Raw genomic sequence first — 17,401 nt, forward strand, 5'->3', positions numbered from 1 at the left:
GGTAGCAAACAGGTCTTTGAGCAGAACTGAAGATCAGGGTCCACATCCACCAAGGACAGCCAGCCTGACCATGTGAACAGACCTGAATTCCATCACAGCATTGAGTACTATACGGATAATAGAGAATTATGGACTAACTGTACATGAGCACATGCCTCGTTTTGTTTTTGTTGTGTGAAACAGAACAGGCCATACTGACCTGTAACTGAAGCGTAGTCAAGGCTACCCTTCAGCTGTTCTTCATCACCTTACCCTCCCTACCACCCCACTGCTCCCAGTGTTGAGATTATAGTCATGTGGTACTATGTAGCACTTCATCTACTCGTTTTTGTTTTTGGGTCTCCAGCAGCCCAGACTGGCGTCTAACTTAAGATGTAGCCATTGCAGGTCTTGGATTCCCAGAGTACAGGTATATCACCATAGCTGGCTTCATCTGGAGCTCAAGTTGGGGCACCCTGGTCTGCTCAAGTTAGGAAGAATTCCATGGCTTCTTGTAGGGACCAATTTTCAGAGGCCAGAAAAGAACCTTTGAGTGTTCTGCTGTCTATCACTCTCCACTTTATCCTCTCGAGACAGGTGTCTCGTTGAGTCTGAAACTATGCTGGCAGCCAGCAAGTCAGTGATCCTGTCTCCTTTGCTTCCCCACCTTCAGTGTTGGGTTTACCTGAGAGTACAACTACACCATCTCTGGATGCGAATCATGAGGACTTGAACTCAGATCCTCGTGTGTCCTCAGCAAGCATTCTTGAGTTCACTGAGCCCATGTCCTAATTCTCAGGGACAGACTTTGAGGGGAGTGTCTACTTTTCTTTGAGTCTCTGTAAGTTGTGAGCCTTCAGATGCTCAGAGTAGGGCCAGGTTAGTTAGTCAGAAGGGTCCATTCAGGCCTGGCTCACAGGAACATCTGTGTTCCCTGTCATGCGCCTGGGCACAAAAGTCTCTTTGTGGGGTTGATATGCCATCACAAGGCCAGAGTGTCTCTGCTAGAATCGTTTCTCTAAGTAAGCCAAGGCTTGCTGTGCATACTCAGCTGATTGTGCGAATGGATGGTGGCTGTGACTTCTGCCACCTGTGGAACTGAGAGCTGTGCATCCATTTATGAAACCACAGTATCCTTTAATACCCCCTGTCTTGGCGTTCCACACTGATGTCGAAAGGCGTATCTGTAGTGCTGTCTTTGCATCATTCTCACTGCCTTGGTAGTGGTCACAGTAGTATGTTCTGTTTGCATTTGAAGCCAGTCTGGCCTCAAAGTTGTGTCCAACAGTCCTGAAAACCTGAGATGCCTCTTTGCTGCGTACAGCAAGTCTGCCTGGAACCCCAACCATTTTTCCTGTCCCGGTGGATCTCCTGTGACTTGATGGTGCAGGATAAGGCTCATTTTCTGAGCACTCCATGCCAATGTGTCCTTCGTGTTTATTCCTCCGGATTCCCATTTGGTTGTAAACAGGATGTCAGTGCTGTCTCTGATCTCAGCAGGGTTTGTGACCCCTCCCCCTCCCACTTCACAGTAGGCTCCTGTTCTAGCCACACCAAGTGGGCAGGAATCCCCCAGGTCTGCCCTGCAGAGAGCTCTCCTCTGTCTCACTGCCGTTGTTCCCTCCAGGCTGGGTTGGGCAGTAGAGACCTGAGTGTTCTGATTGGTTGATACTAGAGAGGTTGGAAACAAATCAACCAAAAGTGTACTTTTAAAAAGTATATTATTAAATCTAATCATGAAAATGGATTTGGAGTTGTTTCATTACCATACACTTGTATTTCTAAAGAGATCCTGTGAAAAGTATAATTGGGATAATGTGTTAGGATGGGATTAGGAAGGACTTTGTCATTACAACTTTTGTTTTGCCTACTCAAGACAGGAGATGTGAGCCAATTGTTTGCTTACAGCACCAGCAACACCACCACTGCAATAAAAGATTCCAAATTAAGTCTTCTATCTGCTATGGCCTGGTCCTGGCTGACCATCTAGAAACCATCTTTGTCAGGAGTTATTTCTGACCTCTTAACTTCTGCCAAGAGGCAACTCCTAGGAACCAAGTTTAGGCTAAACATGCAGAAGCAATGTTGCGGTCAGCAGTCTCAGTAGTTACCTTTGCTAGAGTGTGTGAAAGAAGGGAACTATTTATTTTGGTTTTTTTTGAGACAGGGTTTCTCTGTAACAACCTTAGCTGCAAGAAGAAAGTTATTAGTACAGATTAGAACATTTAAGACAGTTGCCCCAAACTATGAAATTGACTTGCTCATGTTTCTGTGTACCAACCCACCTATCCATCCATACATGTAGCCGTTCACTGAATAAATGGTTATTGGCCTGAGGGTGAGGACAGACTACTCTGGGGTCTCAGTGCAGAAGCTATATAGTTGGCAAGCAGAAGAGGGGAGTGTGCTGAGCTGCACAGAAACCCAGAGAAGAGCTAAGCCAGGAACCATCAGATGCAGTGTCTCCCTCAGTAGGTAGGCCTCCATCTGCAGATTTTATGGAAGTCGGAAGGGTGTGCAGTGTGCAGAGTAGTATTCTCTGCAGAGGGTACGCATTTAGGCTCATGCTCTCTCATACTCAGGTACATCTAATCCTGTTGTATTTCACTGCTGATGTGAAAATCCTTGGGTTAATATGAATGTAGACTTCGTGGTTTGGAGTCTGTTATCTCATCTAGACTCCACCACCTCACCCCTTCAATAAAAATAGTCTTACAGGAGTCAGTGTTAACTAGCTAGCTACTTGAACAAAACACACCTGTGAACAGTATTACACAAGCACTCAAGGTCTATACAGAACAGTGTGGGCTCCATTATCTTAAGCATGCTTTCCATATGGTGTTTTGATTGGAGCCGTTGGTCGCTGGGCTCTTTTACACGATTGAAGGCTGTTCCAGAACTCTTGTCTCAGGTCTCTGTTTTATTTGGTTCACTTCTCTGGAGCAGAGATCTGCTGTGAAGACTGAGATTTGATCCTCCTGAGGCATGACCTACAACCAAGGTTTCATGTGTCTTCTGTGGGCATGCAGCCGTGTTTGACTGGCACTTGATTTTAATTCTGAAATACTTGTAGCTAGATTCTATCTGAAATGCCTGTAGCTTTTCCTGGGCCAAGTGGGTTTGAGATGAGAATGGAATATTGTCTTGTGTTAGGATGAGGTGGACAGACTTGTCTTTTCATGTGGTGACTTGCCCCCCTACCCAACAGCTACTTCCCCACGAGTGTCTTCAGAGCTGGAGCAGGCCCGGCCACAGACAAGTGGAGAAGAGGAGCTGCAGCTGCAGCTGGCACTTGCCATGAGCAGAGAGGTGGCAGAACAGGTCAGTGCTTGTCTGGTCATGCCCATGGGGTCCTCACCCTGGTGCTCCTGGGGGGAGGAGTATGGCTCCCAGAGAGGATGACACACACAGCCCTGTCTTTAAGGCACTTACTTGATGAGTTTGGTCTTGTGGCCACAGTGTATTCTCATCTCCTAGACCAGGCAGAGCTATATCTAGGAAAGGTTTTCATGGAGGTCAGTGTCCAGAGAAGCATCTAACCCTGAGTGCCTCCTGGAAGTTCCAGTGGAGACTCACCATCCAGTGACTCCTGAGGGAGCTCTGTGCTTCCTTGAGGTGCCAGCATACAATGGGCAGGACAGGCCTGGGTTGGGGGCAGGGGGTAGGTGGGGTGGACCTGGTCCCTGCCAAGGCAGAATACCCTATGGCAGATGTGTGGGAGAAGGCTAGAAGGCTTGAAGGGAAGCTCCAGGAAAGAGTGCATGCGGGCATGGTAGAAGCAGCATAGATTTTTTTTATAAATAGTGTGGGGTGACAGATGGAACCCAAACCCTTTGTAAGGAAGTGCTCTAATATTGAGCCTGTGTGTGCTTTTGTTCCCCTCTATACCTTGTTTTTAATAAGCATGCATTATTTTAAAATGGAGTAGCGAAAGGGGCAATTCAAACACCTTTAGACAGTGTCCCTTTGCTTTCAGTCATCAGAAAGCGTGCAGACAGCCAGAGGCAGCAAGGTACACCCCTCGTATGGAGAGAAGAATGTTGGGTGTTAAATGTGAACACAGAGAGGTTTGGCCGGCATAGTTGGTATGTCTGTAACAGCAACAATGGGCAGCTTTGGTCATGACCTCTGCCCCCTGTAGAGAACCTGTAGCCGTTAATTAAATCTGCCCTCTGCCTGCGTGGAAGCTCATGGCTCCAGGGGATCAAGGTGCCTAGGTCTCACTGCAAGTTTCTGGGATGGGTGGATGGCTTTAGCCTTTTAAGCTAAAACCTAAGAGTATATTTTAATCACTTAAATGTTAGGGCAGGTCCGTCTTTTTGCAAGTGACTTTGCCTTAAATAATTAGGATGAATTGTTTCTACTAGAAACCATACAGCTGGTCAGTTGTTCAGGGAGTGTCCACTGTGGGGATTGGAATGATGTGTGATTTTTATCTTTCCTAATTCTTTCCTGGTTGTCAGATTTGTGTTTTGTAAGGTTTCACTGCTTTTACTTTTGTGGATGAATGGTTTGCCTGCATGCATGTATGTGCATCACATGCGTGCCTGTTGGGTCCCTTGGAACTGGAGTTAAAGATGGTTGTGAGCCACCATGTGGGTGCTGAATATTGATCCTGGCTCCTCTGTAGGAGCAAGTGTCCTTAATTGTTGAGCCATCTCTCCAGCCCCTAGAAAATATTTTAGATAAATTATTTTGTTTCCCCATTTTGGTGGTGCCTGAGTGTTGCTGGTATGACCTCAGGCAGCCTCTGAAGGAGGAACCTCTGGGAATGGAAAGCCATTGTTTCCAGCTGAACTATATTCTCCCTTGAAATGCCACATGATGCAGGGCCTTTCCTGTTGCTGGCCAGTGTGGCCCTCTGCCCTGCTGTGTTGCTGTCAACATTACCCTCAGCCTCAAGCTCCATTGTCCCACTCCAGGAAGAACGCCTCAGGCGGGGTGATGACCTCAGATTGCAGATGGCTCTGGAAGAAAGCCGGAGAGACACAGTTAAAGTTCCAAAAAAGAAAGAGATGAAGGCTTGCTGCAAGGTAAATATATGAAGTCGTTCTAGGGTGATTGTTTCAGGTACCTCTGGACATACAGTAGGTGGGACATGTGGTAGGATGCCAACCTTGACTGAATCCATGGTGTGGTGAACACCAGTGAGAACAGTTAAAACACACAGCAACCAAGAGAAGACACTTGATGCCACCTGTTAAATAAATGAGAATGGCCGCAGCAGTGTGTGTCTCACAGTGGCACTTGGGGACAATCCTTTGCCCAGAGTTTTACCCCCTGCCCCATCCTCCAACTCCTCTACTTTGCTAGGCTGTGACACCAGAATGTGGCTCTCTTTTGACAAACTTACTACTGTCCAGTCAGAGAGATTGTCCTCAGACCGTGAATCTCGTGGCTTCAACTAGCTGTGATGCCACAAGGTCCTAATGACAATGTTGTGGAAACAGGAAGGGTAGGAAGCTGGGGTGGGGAGCGGGTGCCCTCCCTCAGGATGGGTACTGAGTGCTAGTGGTCAGGAAACCAAGGCTTATGGGTGATCACAGTCTGGGCCATCGCCAGCATTATCCTAAGAGAGTTTGGGAACTCTGAGAGCTCTTAAAACTTGTGGGCATATGGCGAACAATAAGTACCTTGGTGTTTGGATCCCTGGCTTCCCTGGGAAGCAGGAACTCTAGTGGAGCCTTGGGGGTTGGAGCAGCTCAGTTTCCAAGTCCTTCAGGACTTCCGACCAGAAGGCCTGTGTTGTGGTAAGAACTAATATTTATGCTTAGTATATGAATATTTGCTATGACTGTAACCAAGTGAAACCATTCCTTCTGTTTGTCTTCACAGCCGGGCTCCCACTCACAGCAGACTACTTTGTTGGATTTAATGGATGCTCTCCCCAGCTCATGCCCTGTTACCCAGAAAACTGAACCCTGGGGCCCAGTGGCCTCTGCTAACCAAACCAACCCCTGGGGTGGAACAGCAGCTCCTGCAAACATTTCTGAACCCTGGCCATCATTTGGTAAATAGCTTGTTGTTGGTTTCCTAGGCTTGCCTGCTTGATGGAGAGGTGCTCTAGGTTGTGCTTGCTCTTTCCCTCCCCTCTTCTCTCCTCCCCTCCCCAGATTCCTGTGGGAGTTCAGGTTGGTCTGATTCTCAGCAGTGACACTGAGCAGGAGCTCATCCTCCTGGGGACAGAGAAGCAGTGCTCATTTGCTGTTTTGACTGATTTTCTGCTTTGGGAGAAGGAAAGCTGGCTTCCTTACTGCCTCATCCTGGCACCAGAAATGACTTGTCCCTGCTCTAGGGCATACTTCAGTTCTTAGAATTGCACCAAGCTCAAGCTCAAGTAGTTATAATACACACATAGAGAGGAACCTAAAGTGAGCTGGAAATGAGATATGCTTACCAGCATCACTAACGAAGTTTTGCTTATTAGGAAATGTGAGAGAATTTGTAGTCAGGTTAGAAACAAAAGCATGGCAGAATTGATTTACTATGGTGACATTCCTGGCACATGAAGCTTCTTAATTGCTGGTAGGGAGCTTGACCTTTTAGTCTTTATGCTTCTGGCCTGGTTCTCTGAGCCCTGTTGGACATGCCTGTGATATATATATTTTGTGGCATCTTGTCTGTTCTCTTGTAGTTTTTTTTTTTTTTCCGTAAACTGGACCTTCTTTTGTACTCAGCTCAGTTTTCAGGATGTTTGTTGAAGTATACCAAGTCCCAAGCTTTGTCCTGCCATGTAAAGACCATGGGACACACAGTTAATAAATGGTTTTTGTCCTTGGCAGGATAGAGATAGCTGGTAGCAGTGCTGTGTGACCCAGGCTTTGGTGAGGGCCTGTGAGGTCACAGCATGAGGTGAGCATCTTAGGTGGTTGCCACCAAGAGCACAGTGTTCTATAGAAGAGAGTGTCCTATGTCAGAAGGCATCGGAGTCCTGCAGTGGGAATGAATCCAGACACAGGTTTGTGCATTGTGATATGGGCAGCTGGTAAGAAAAGAAGGTGGAAGGGCAGGAGTGCTTGTATTTGGTCTGATGGTGGAGAGATCTGACGCTTAAAAAAGGAATCCCACACTAGCTCAGAACTAAGAAATAGACAGGCATTTATTAAAGGGTAAAAACTTACAAATCAGGATTCTCTGCTTGAACGATGAAGGAAGATGCTATCCAAAACAAAACCGAACCCAAGAAATGGGGCCCAGCAGGCGCAGAGAGAGAGGGATTGCCACATCCCGGTAAATAGTCTATCGGGCCACGCCCCAATACGCGGGTAGTTACTAGTTGTAAATCATTCCATAGCACCTCCCCTCTTTATTTAAATAAGAGAGTTCTAAACCTACTACAAAATTATATACAATAAGAACAGATACCTTTTTAAACTTGTTTAAGTCTTGTTTAAATAACTTGGCCAAGTCATGAGAGGAAAGTAACTACATTTATCTAGTCTTTAACCCCACTGAAGATCCAAGAAGGGAAATAATGTTACCTGAATAATTAAGAAGTGCAATCAAACAATTTCCAAAACATGCAATAAATCACAGAGACAACTGGCCACCTGGGCAATCACCCAAAGTCACATTTACAACATTGAAGCAACCAACTTTGGCTAAGGCCTAGAATAACTGACAGATTATTTTTAAAGGCAAGAAAAATTTCAAAACTGTCTTACCCTGTCTTGGCAAGATTTGACAGTCCTGCTTATCCATTTTCGTATACTATGTATTTTGTCAGTGGTTGAGGTATGGGTAGTTCCTTGCCCAAAGACCGGTTTAGCAAAGAAGAAAACAAGCTCCCAGTGGAGTGTCTTTGGTGCTGAACATTCTCTCAGGAATAGATTGGTGTTGCCAGGAGCAATTATGTCTCACTAACACAGAACTCTAAGTTAAATTAAATGCCATTTTCTATAGCTCTTTGAAGAGATTGAAGATTATCTATGCAGAATATAATCTCTATGTATCTAAAGAACCTGATTAGTCTAACTAAAAATATGACAAACATAGATGACTATTGATCTATAATTCTTTATACCTAACTTAAAGACTAAGACAATAAACCACTGCAATAAATGAGGACAATAATCTCCAAATGTAAACAATGTATAAGTATCTTGATCAGAGGTAGAAATGTACACTGCAGTATGGTAAACATATCAATACATAAACGATATATAAGTATCTTAATCAGAGGTGGAAATGTACACTGTAATATGGTAAATATATATCAATACATAAAAATGTTTTAAACAGAGGTAGAAGCATGCATGCATACAATATTTAATATAATTTACCTTTGTATCCATATATAAGAATCTACACCAGTGTAATTGTCTATAAACAATAAGTCACAAATACCAGTCTATTATCCCATCATCCAGTTCTCTCTCTCTCTCTCTCTCTCTCTCTCTCTCTCTCTCTCTCTCTCATTGGTCCAAAAGGTGTGTCAGCCTCAGGTACCCTTTGGCATACTGCTGGCCACAGTGATCACATGGAACCTGCCCCCTTTCTGGGCCCAGGTAGTGTTATCTGAGTTTTCATTCTCTGGAGATCAGGAAACTTGTGGTTGTGCTCTTGAAGAATAGAGTGTAGGCTGTACCCCAAGGGATAATAGTCCTTCAGGTAATGACTTTGATATTTTCCCCCACATCTGAAACACACTCTCTTCGTCAAATGACCATTCTTGAAGTCCAGCTAAAGAATTCCCAGTGAGTGGGCTCAGGGTCACTTCTAGAAGCTGTGCCAGGAAGCATGAAGTAGGACATGGCCTGCTGGGGACAGGTACCATGTTGGGATGTGCCTACTCTTTAAATGGAGATGAAATCACCATTCTGACAGTTTTAAACTGTAGTATTTAAAAAAAAAACCAATAAAAACCACACATTCATAGAACTACGTAATTGTTGTTACGAGATAGAACATTTCCATTATCCAGAAAGAACCTGTACTCAACTCCTACCCGCAGACCTACTATTCTGCCTTTTGTTCCTATAAAGACTTTGTTGTAGAAAGATCACGTGAATAAAGTCACATGGCTGTAGCCTTCATTTGTTAGAAGTTTGTCTACAATGTGGCAAGAGTTTATTTAGTCCTTCCCTGGCCAGAATCTCCCCCTGTGGATGTGGTTGTCATTCATACAGGGCCCTTCCTGATGTACATTTGCATTGTGTGTAGTTTCTGGCCATTATGAATTTAATTTTTCTACTAATGTTTAAATATTGGTGAGAGTTAAAACAATTCTGAACATAGGTGCTGCTCACAGATGTCTGAGGGCTGAACCCCATGACGTTCCTCTGTGTGCTTGTTCACTCTCTTCATAATAGTATTTCATGAACTTTATTTCTGAGTTTTGCTTATTGGTAAATGTGAGAGAAATTTTAGTCACATTTGAAACGTGAACATGGCAGACTTGGTTTACTCTAGGTGACATTCTGGCACATGCAGTTTATTGGACTGGAGGAATACACAGACCCCCCCCCCCCAAAAAAAAAAAAACCAGAAAGGTTGTTCCTCTCCCCAGGGTCACAGAGCTTTCTGGAAAGTTGTAGAGCCTGGTAAGTTCCAGAAAGTGCATCTTTCCAGTTGTTGATAAAATCTTAGCTATCCACTTCCTTTCTCCACTGACATTGTTTAACCTAAGTGAGGTCACATTGTATATAGTTACACACAGGCACAAACAATTTTCCAGCCTGTGCTGTGTATGTGCCCAGCTACTATTGGAAATCAACTCACATGATACTCATGGACCCTGTGTGGCTGGGCTACTACCTCATCAGCTTTGTGTCCTGCGAAGGTGCTTTTGGAAAATGATGTGACTGTGTCTTGCTCGCCTTCCACACCAGCTCTTGCAGAGCAGAGGCAGACAGACCTCTGTGAGTTCAAGGCCAGTCTGGTCTACAGGTGAGTTCCAGAACAGGTGCCAGAAGTTTCACAGAGAAACCCTGTCTTGAAAAAACAAACAAACAAACAAAAAAGATAAAAAGAAAGAAAAGTTTCTTTAGAACCTTTCCCCAGCTATCTGACCCAGTCAGGTTCTTTGCTTCTTATACCTTTGAACTGACTCCAGAGCAGGCATGTGGCACATAGGGCTTTACTGCTTAGCCTCTGCTAAAACCCAAGTGTAGAGCTACTCTCAGTACTCATAATTATTAAAGCCTCTTCCCACAGCACGGAGCTGCTCTCTGCATGAAAGGAATGCTTTTCTGAAAGCCACCATTTGTAGTGGTTCCGTTATTACCAGTTCTTTCCAAATAGCACTGGGAACTGCTGAGCCAAGTGGCCTTGGGAGGAAATGCTAAGAGCCCAGAGGAGGGAAGTTGGAGCCTGCCAGGTCAGCGGGGGCACTTCCTCCTCTGTTCTAGACACACAAAGCTGCCACCTGGTCTGAAGAGGCCTCACAGCCTGGCAATTCAGAAGTCCTTGGCTGACTTGTCCCCCTTACTGTCTACCCACCCACCCGAGCCAAGGCCAGGACTGAGCCTAACTTCCGCCTGGCGGTAGCAGGTGTGCTCTGGCTTCTTGATGACCCCTGTATGACTGTGACTGCCGGCTGTACACATGAATATTCATCTAGCCACTGAACTCCCGTGAATGGATCTACAGAGGAAGCGGAAACTGCTGTCTTTCTGAACTTGTTTCTATTCTCCTTTCTTACTCATTTGAGCTTTAAATGAGCCTTTATTTATGGGTGTGTGACATGGCAGGATCTACTGATGCCAGGCCCTGATGGTATAGAAGGGCCTTGTAATGGCCTCACTGTCCTATCTATCCCCAGTGGAGCCCTAGCCTCCCTGAGGGCAGCTGGGCTAGCTCCATATCTGTTTTCCTGTGGAACAAGAGTTAAGGGGTAAGTGGGGCACTGTAATTGCACAGCGATTGAAGCAATCTGTACTGACTACAGGACTGCCTACTTGTATCTATGGTGCCTACTCCTTTGGCACTAAATTCAGCCCTTCAGCTTGCAGAGTCCCAGATACATATACCTAGGACCCCAGTATCCCTTGCAGAATGGAAACTCAACTGCTCATTTGGGCTCAACAGTCTGTCCCTGATGGCCTATGTCATCTGGAATTGGCAAGGGTTTGAGCTGGGCATGCTTTTCATTCCCTGTCCAGAGCTCTGAGTTTGATTACTTTGTCTCTGCTGGCTGTGCATGTTCATGCTGCTGGCTCAGGAGAGCATAGCAGTGTTTTAGGGTTGCAAAACCCAGGATGTCCAGGCTGGTGCAGGGGTAGCCAGGGAAAGCTTGGCTTAGATGTGAGGTGTAGGCAGCCTGACCCTGCACACACCTAATGGTCTTTGTATTGTGTCTTACTCTGCCTGAGAAACTCCTTCTCTTCCAAAGATTTATTTCATTTTTGTTTGTGTATGCTACAAGTGTAGGGGTGCTGATAGAAGCCAGAAGAAAGCATTGGCTCCCCTAGAGTTGGAAGTGCAGGTTGTTGTGAGCCACCTGATGTGGGTTCTGGGAACTAAACTCTATCGTCTGAAAGAACATCAAGCACCCCTAACCACTGAGCTAGCACTCTGGCCCCACTCTTGTTTCTTCTTAAAGACATAGCTTGGATGTCTCTACCTACAGAAGCGTGGTGTTGTTCTCAGTACCCCGTCTAGCCCCCTGTTCTGGCTCTTGACTGCCTATTGTCAAGTTGGTACAATGACTTGTTTCTTCTTACAGACAGGAACCATCCTGGGCCTTGACTGGAGGAATGCTGAGCACATTGTTAGGGGAGAGGAATGCACTCTGCAGGACGCCTTGGCTGTGTGCCCAAGCTAGGTGGCTCTTGTATGAGAGGGGCTTGGACAGGGCTCTGAGTGCATCAGGAACTCAGATTTGCATGCATCCTGGCTCCCTATTTGTCTCACAAGGGACCTATTAGATGTCTGTACTCGATCTTCCCCAGAATCTGTGTGCTTGGGGAGATAGTGTGACAAAATTCCCCAGGGCCTTTCTAGAGATAGGTGTGGTGGACAGCCATGGTCATATACCCTGCCTCCCAAGTGCCCCACTGAGTTCAAGCCCTTGGGATGCTCCTTGTGTGGACTCAGTGCAGCAATGAGAGTGGCTCTTTATGGCTGTACTTGTAGCCCTTGGTCTTCTTGTTCCCTCTAGTCCTGGATTAGCCACAGTGTCAGGATGGTTGATAATGGGAAGCAGCTCCAGCCCTGCCTGTAAAGACAGAGCACATGCACCAGAGGCATTCACCTTCATTTGTAAGCAAGGCCGGTGTATGAGTGCCTGGTAACGGACTTCCAAGCAGGTTTGGTGGGGAGCTATATGATGGGATGGTATTAAAGCGACGGGATGGGAACTGTGCGGTATTGTCTGAGGCAGTTAGGATTCGAATTAGCAGGTGGCTTCAGAAAATGAGAACCTGATGTCTGCCTTTATGCCGGTGTGACCTGCTGGCTCAAGAAGTGTCATAATCATGCATACTCAGACCTGTTTCGATATGTTTTCTACCTGTGGCCTACCTCCATTGCCAGGAGCTCAAGGCTCAGAGGCTCCCTAGAATGCTCACTGCATGTTCTGTCCCACAGTATGGATATGAAGAAGGTCACTCTGAAGCTCCTGCATGACTTACTTAGCCTACGAGGATTCTCCCTGATGGTCAGGTGGTATCTGACTAAGGGAGTGGGTGAGGGGAAAACTTCCATGGATCATTAAGGTTTTCTTTGTGGGAGAAAAGGGCAGTGGGCTTTGGAAATGATAGGGTGTGTCTCCGTATGTAGGCAGATAGAGCAGCAGTCTTCTGAGAGGCTCAGATGCTCAGCATGGTCAGGGACTACAGGACCATGAGGTCTCCTCGGCCTGTGTCCCTCAGTTGCAGCTAGCTGAGAGGTGTGGGCCTTGCAATGAGCATTCCTTATATGGTCCTGTAATCAGGGAGGGAACAGGAAAGCATGTTATGTCCCTAGGGCTTCTATGACATTGGTCCTGGGATCTCTGTGTCACACCACAGCTTTTCTGGCTTTCTGCCCAGCCTTCTCCCCCGCAAACCATTTTTACCATGTCACCCTCCAGTCAGGACAGAGCCATAACCTAATCTTGGGGAAGCAAAGTAAGGGCTTAGTCCCTGCAGTGTGAGTCCAACTGAGGCCAGGTTCACAATCCTGGCAAAGCATCATACAGGCAGAAGAGGACCTGGAAGTGTAGTTCCAGACCCATAGGGAAAGGACAGAGGTTTTGGAAGCCTGATGATTCTGGGGCAGCAGCAGCAAAAGTGGAAAAGTCCAAGTAGGAGTTGGCAGGCTTTAAGGACAGGAAAAATGCCATTCGGGAGTGCTTTTTTGGGGTGGGTTTGGTTTTGAAGCATGGTTTTCTCTGTGTAGTCTTGACAGTCCTGGAACTCACAGAGATCCATCCACATGCCTCTGCCTCCTGAGTGTTGGGATTAACGGCGGGTACCACCACCGGCCAGCTTAGAAGTGCTTCTTGATAATGGGTGTCAGCTCACAGCTTTTGGGTATATCATTGCAGCAAGCATGGGGAGAAGTAAAGGCTACATTCACTCCTACCTCTCCATCCTGGGGCACTATACTAGCCAGATAGCCTAGTCAGACCAGAAGTTAGAGAGCCATGGGGATAGTGCCTCTAATATAGTAGGCCCTAAGTTATCAAACCCTTTATTTTAGACCTTTGCAGACAAAGCCATGTTGTAGAAAGACCAATAGTGGGGTCATCTTTAATACCTGTGGAATAGACTACCTCAGGAGTGGTGGGATAGACCTGAGGAGAAGGGCACAAGAGGGCATGGTGGTCCAGGGAAATGGAGTCCTTTTCAGAGAACAGTTTATGGCTTCCTAAGATTGACAAGTCCTTGCTGTTCTTCTCTGATACCTGGCACATCCTGGTTGTCACAGCCTTGTTAACTATCACCCCACCCCACTCCCATTGGCTAGAGTTGGAGCTAGAATTGTCCACTCTTCTATGATCGGAAATTCATTCCAGGAAAACAAAACAAAACAAAAAAACACAATCCTGGTTAGATGGGTAGTTTTGGTAAATGGTCTAAAAGAAGGTAAATGGAGGATTCCAGAGTGACCAGGGCATAGAACAGAAAGGGCAGAAGACAGGTTCAGTGGGGCCTGAGACAGAAGGCGGGAAGTTTCTCTGTGTCTGAGGAGCCTAGGAATCAATGTGGCCAGGCTAGGCATGGAGGCTGTGTAGATGTCTGTAGCTACATTTCTTTGGGGCTTATGAAGAGTTCATGTCTGAAGATGATGACCAAGAGAAAGTCAGTGTTGAGGTCTAGGAAGCAGAAGGATTGCTAGCGCTCCTTGTCCAGGTAGCCCGTGTGAGCAAAGGAAGACTGTGTCCAGGCAAGGAGCTGGACAGTGACGGTGATGAGCACAGTGGAACAAGCTTCAGTGAGCGTGCAGAAACCCTTGTTAGACCTAAACATCATTGCTAGAACGTTTCCTGAGGATAGTTGTGGAAACAAGATGTTTGAAATTCAGAAGCAACTCCCAAATCCACAAAAGTCTAGAAATTTATATTCAGTGAAGTACACTTCAAACGGGGAGGGGAAGGGGTACATCTTGTGGCAGAGCATGATGAGAACTGCCAGGGTTTTATATGTAAATTCTAATAGCACTCAGAAACAGTTCTTTTTATCCAGAGTCCTTCAAAGAACAGAAAATAAGAATTTCTACTCAGTTTCCAGAGACACCAAATTAGACAGAGAGTACAGTGTGGGTTCAACTATTTTAGGCCAGGGCCACTTATAAATATGGATGTATTAGAAAGAAATGTAAACCAGCAAAGTGTTTTAAAGGATAGAGTATATTATAGAAATTCCTCGGTGAGAACCAACTCCTTAGAAGCTGTCCCTACTGAAGTGTAAAACAAATGTACAATCGTTTCTATAGAAGCAGAGATGGCTTTTCTTCAAAGTATGTTTTGCAGTCTTAGAATAATGGGGAATGCCCATAACGCTTGTGGCTTCTAAATGGAGGCAGTCTGGGGCTGGGGAAATAGGTGCCTTGGTAAAGTATCTGCTGGTCAGTTTTGGGACAGGCCTCCTACACATGCTTACTTAAAGCCAGGCATAGTGGTTCATGTCTATAATCCAGCCTCAGTGGAGCAGGGAGGTAGAAGTCCTCCTTGGAGCTGACTCAGTGAGAGACCCTGTCTCAGAAAATAAGGTGAAGAGCAATTGAAGAAGAAAGCAGATGTCAGACTCAAATAAATAAACAAACAAACAACCTTAAATGGAGGGATGCCTCTAAGCCAACTAAATACTTAGATGTTGGAAATTTGTTTTTGTGAAGTCAAGTGCAAGACAAGATGCCAGTGACCTGTCCCACTACATTGTGAGTGGTTCTAGCCAGTGCCATGGGGTGACAGAAAAATGCCGAAGACATTAACATTTTACAGATACTTAAAACTTTTACAGATAAATTGGATTAAGAATTAATAGAACCAGGGCTGGAGAGATGGCTCAGTGGTTAAGAGCACTGCCTGCTCTTCCAAAGGTCCTGAGTTCAATTCCCGGCAACCACATGGTGGCTCACAACCATCTCTAAAGAGGTCTGATGCCCTCTTCTGGCCTGCAGACATGCACACAGACAGAATATTGTATACATAATAAATAAATAAATATTTTGAAAAAAAAAAGAATTAATAGAACCATCAGAATCAGTTTTTTCCTTTCATTCTCTCTCTCTCTCTCTCTCTCCTCTCTTTTTTGTTCTTTTGAGGAATGGTCTCTCCCTACATAGCTCTGATTTTCCTACAACTCATTATATAGACCAGGCTCCTCCTTGAACTCACAGAGATTCGTCTGCCTCTCATGCGTTGGGATTAAAGACGTGTATCAATGTGCTAGCTAAGAATCAATACTTTCAATACCTTCTATTTACTACAATTTAGAATTCAATAAGATTGCTAGATACAGGCACAGTACACAAAGTTTAAAAAAAAAACACTTCCAGCATTGATACTAAATTTCTTAGAGTAAATCACACAGTGTTATGTAAATTCTAAGTAAGAATGATTGAAGTTTCATTTTGATTTGGAAAACTCCCTATTACTGTGATGATTCTTCCCAAATTAATTAGGAATTCAATGCAGGTTTGGTCAGAGTTCCACCACACTTTGTTTTTGTTTGCTTTGGGACATGGGTTTGTTATATCCCAGGTTGGCTTCAAACTTGTGGTCTTCCTGCCTCTACCCAACTCTGAGAATTGAAGAATATGTATACAGATCCCTGGATCTCTCTCTATTAACATAACTAAATAATTTATGATCAGTATGGAAAAGCAATAGCCAGGGACAGCCAGACTCATACTGGGATTTGCCATACCGCTTAGGAAGAATCATCATTCTCAGTACTTAGAGTAGAAACTAGAGGATCAGAAATTATAGGCCAATCAGGGTGGTGGTGCACCCCTTTAATCCCAGCACTTGGGAGGCAGAGGCAGGTGGACCTCTGAGTTCCAGGCTAGCTTGGTCTTCAGGGGTGAATTCCAGGGCAGCCAGAGCTACACCAAGAAACCCTATCTTGATCTCCCCCCCCCCCAAAAAAAAGCCCAGTCTTGTTGGCATGGTGTAGCACCCTCTGGGTAGCTGCCTCAGTTGTTAGGGCACAGACTTGTATGCCACCGTATGTTCTGTCCTCACCCCATTTGTCTAGAACTTTCTGAAGTTACTTGTGAGTTTTTATTTTTTCTGGGTTGAGGAAGTTTATTTGGCCTACAGTTCGAGGTTACAGTTTATTATTGCAATGTGTACCATTTTTGCGTATATGCCTGAGGAGGCAAGAGGATGCCAAATTCTCTGGAACTGGACTTATAGACTAATGGGAGCATGCTGTTGTGCAGTGGAAACTCCTTAACACTCTCTACCTGCTGTTTGAATTTTGACTCTGACTTCTGCAGGTACTAAGCCAGCTGCCTCTGTGGACCCATGGGGAGTGCCTACCACAGTCAGCACACAGTCTGTCCCTAAGAACCCAGACCCCTGGGCAGCCTCACAGCAGCCTGCCTCCAGTGCTGGGAAAACGGCAGATGCCTGGGGACCTGCCAAGCCTGGCTCTGCCTCAGGTGATCACTTTGCTCAGCCTGGTCCCTGCAGCTCCACCACTTCTCCCTCCCCCTGGTACACTGGCAATAGCTAGCTGACTGACCATTTCTGTTCCCACTGGGCCCCAAACAAGGACTCTGGCCTTCTCCTTGGGCTGCAGGCTGGTCTTGCATCTCCCTTGGGATACTTCCCACAGACTTTATCCCAGTGTCCAGGACCTACCACACTCTGGCCCTTATTACATTTGTCATAGGATGGTGGAGTGGAAGCAGTGGTAGGTACTCATGTTCCCTGATCCCACCTGTTGCTTCCCAGTCCAAGTGACTGATGGCTTGACCCTGAGTTTATGCTGTGATTTGGGGTGGGTTCTTGGGAGGAGCCACTATGGCCTGTGTTGACTCACTATCC

At 45.8% G+C, this 17,401-nt stretch overlaps 1 protein-coding gene across 4 annotated transcripts in view; it reads left to right on the forward strand.

Moving 5' to 3' along the window:
• Nucleotides 1-17,401, forward strand: part of Epn2 (epsin 2) — a 64,841-nt gene that overhangs the window by 41,991 nt on the left and 5,449 nt on the right. For 2 of the 4 annotated variants that reach the window (XM_041664637.1, XM_041664639.1), the window contains 5 exons: nt 3,188-3,300; nt 3,956-3,991; nt 4,902-5,012; nt 5,815-5,989; nt 16,849-17,013. In XM_041664637.1, the coding sequence (XP_041520571.1) occupies nt 3,188-3,300; nt 3,956-3,991; nt 4,902-5,012; nt 5,815-5,989; nt 16,849-17,013 (600 nt within the window). The remainder of the gene's footprint in view (nt 1-3,187; nt 3,301-3,955; nt 3,992-4,901; nt 5,013-5,814; nt 5,990-16,848; nt 17,014-17,401) is intronic. The other 2 variants (XM_041664638.1, XM_041664640.1) reach the window with 1 other exon arrangement.

The sequence above is a fragment of the Microtus oregoni genome, unplaced genomic scaffold (assembly GCF_018167655.1).
Source record: "Microtus oregoni isolate MIOR12 unplaced genomic scaffold, Mior012 000015F_ref0000493, whole genome shotgun sequence".
NCBI lineage: Eukaryota > Metazoa > Chordata > Mammalia > Rodentia > Cricetidae > Microtus > Microtus oregoni.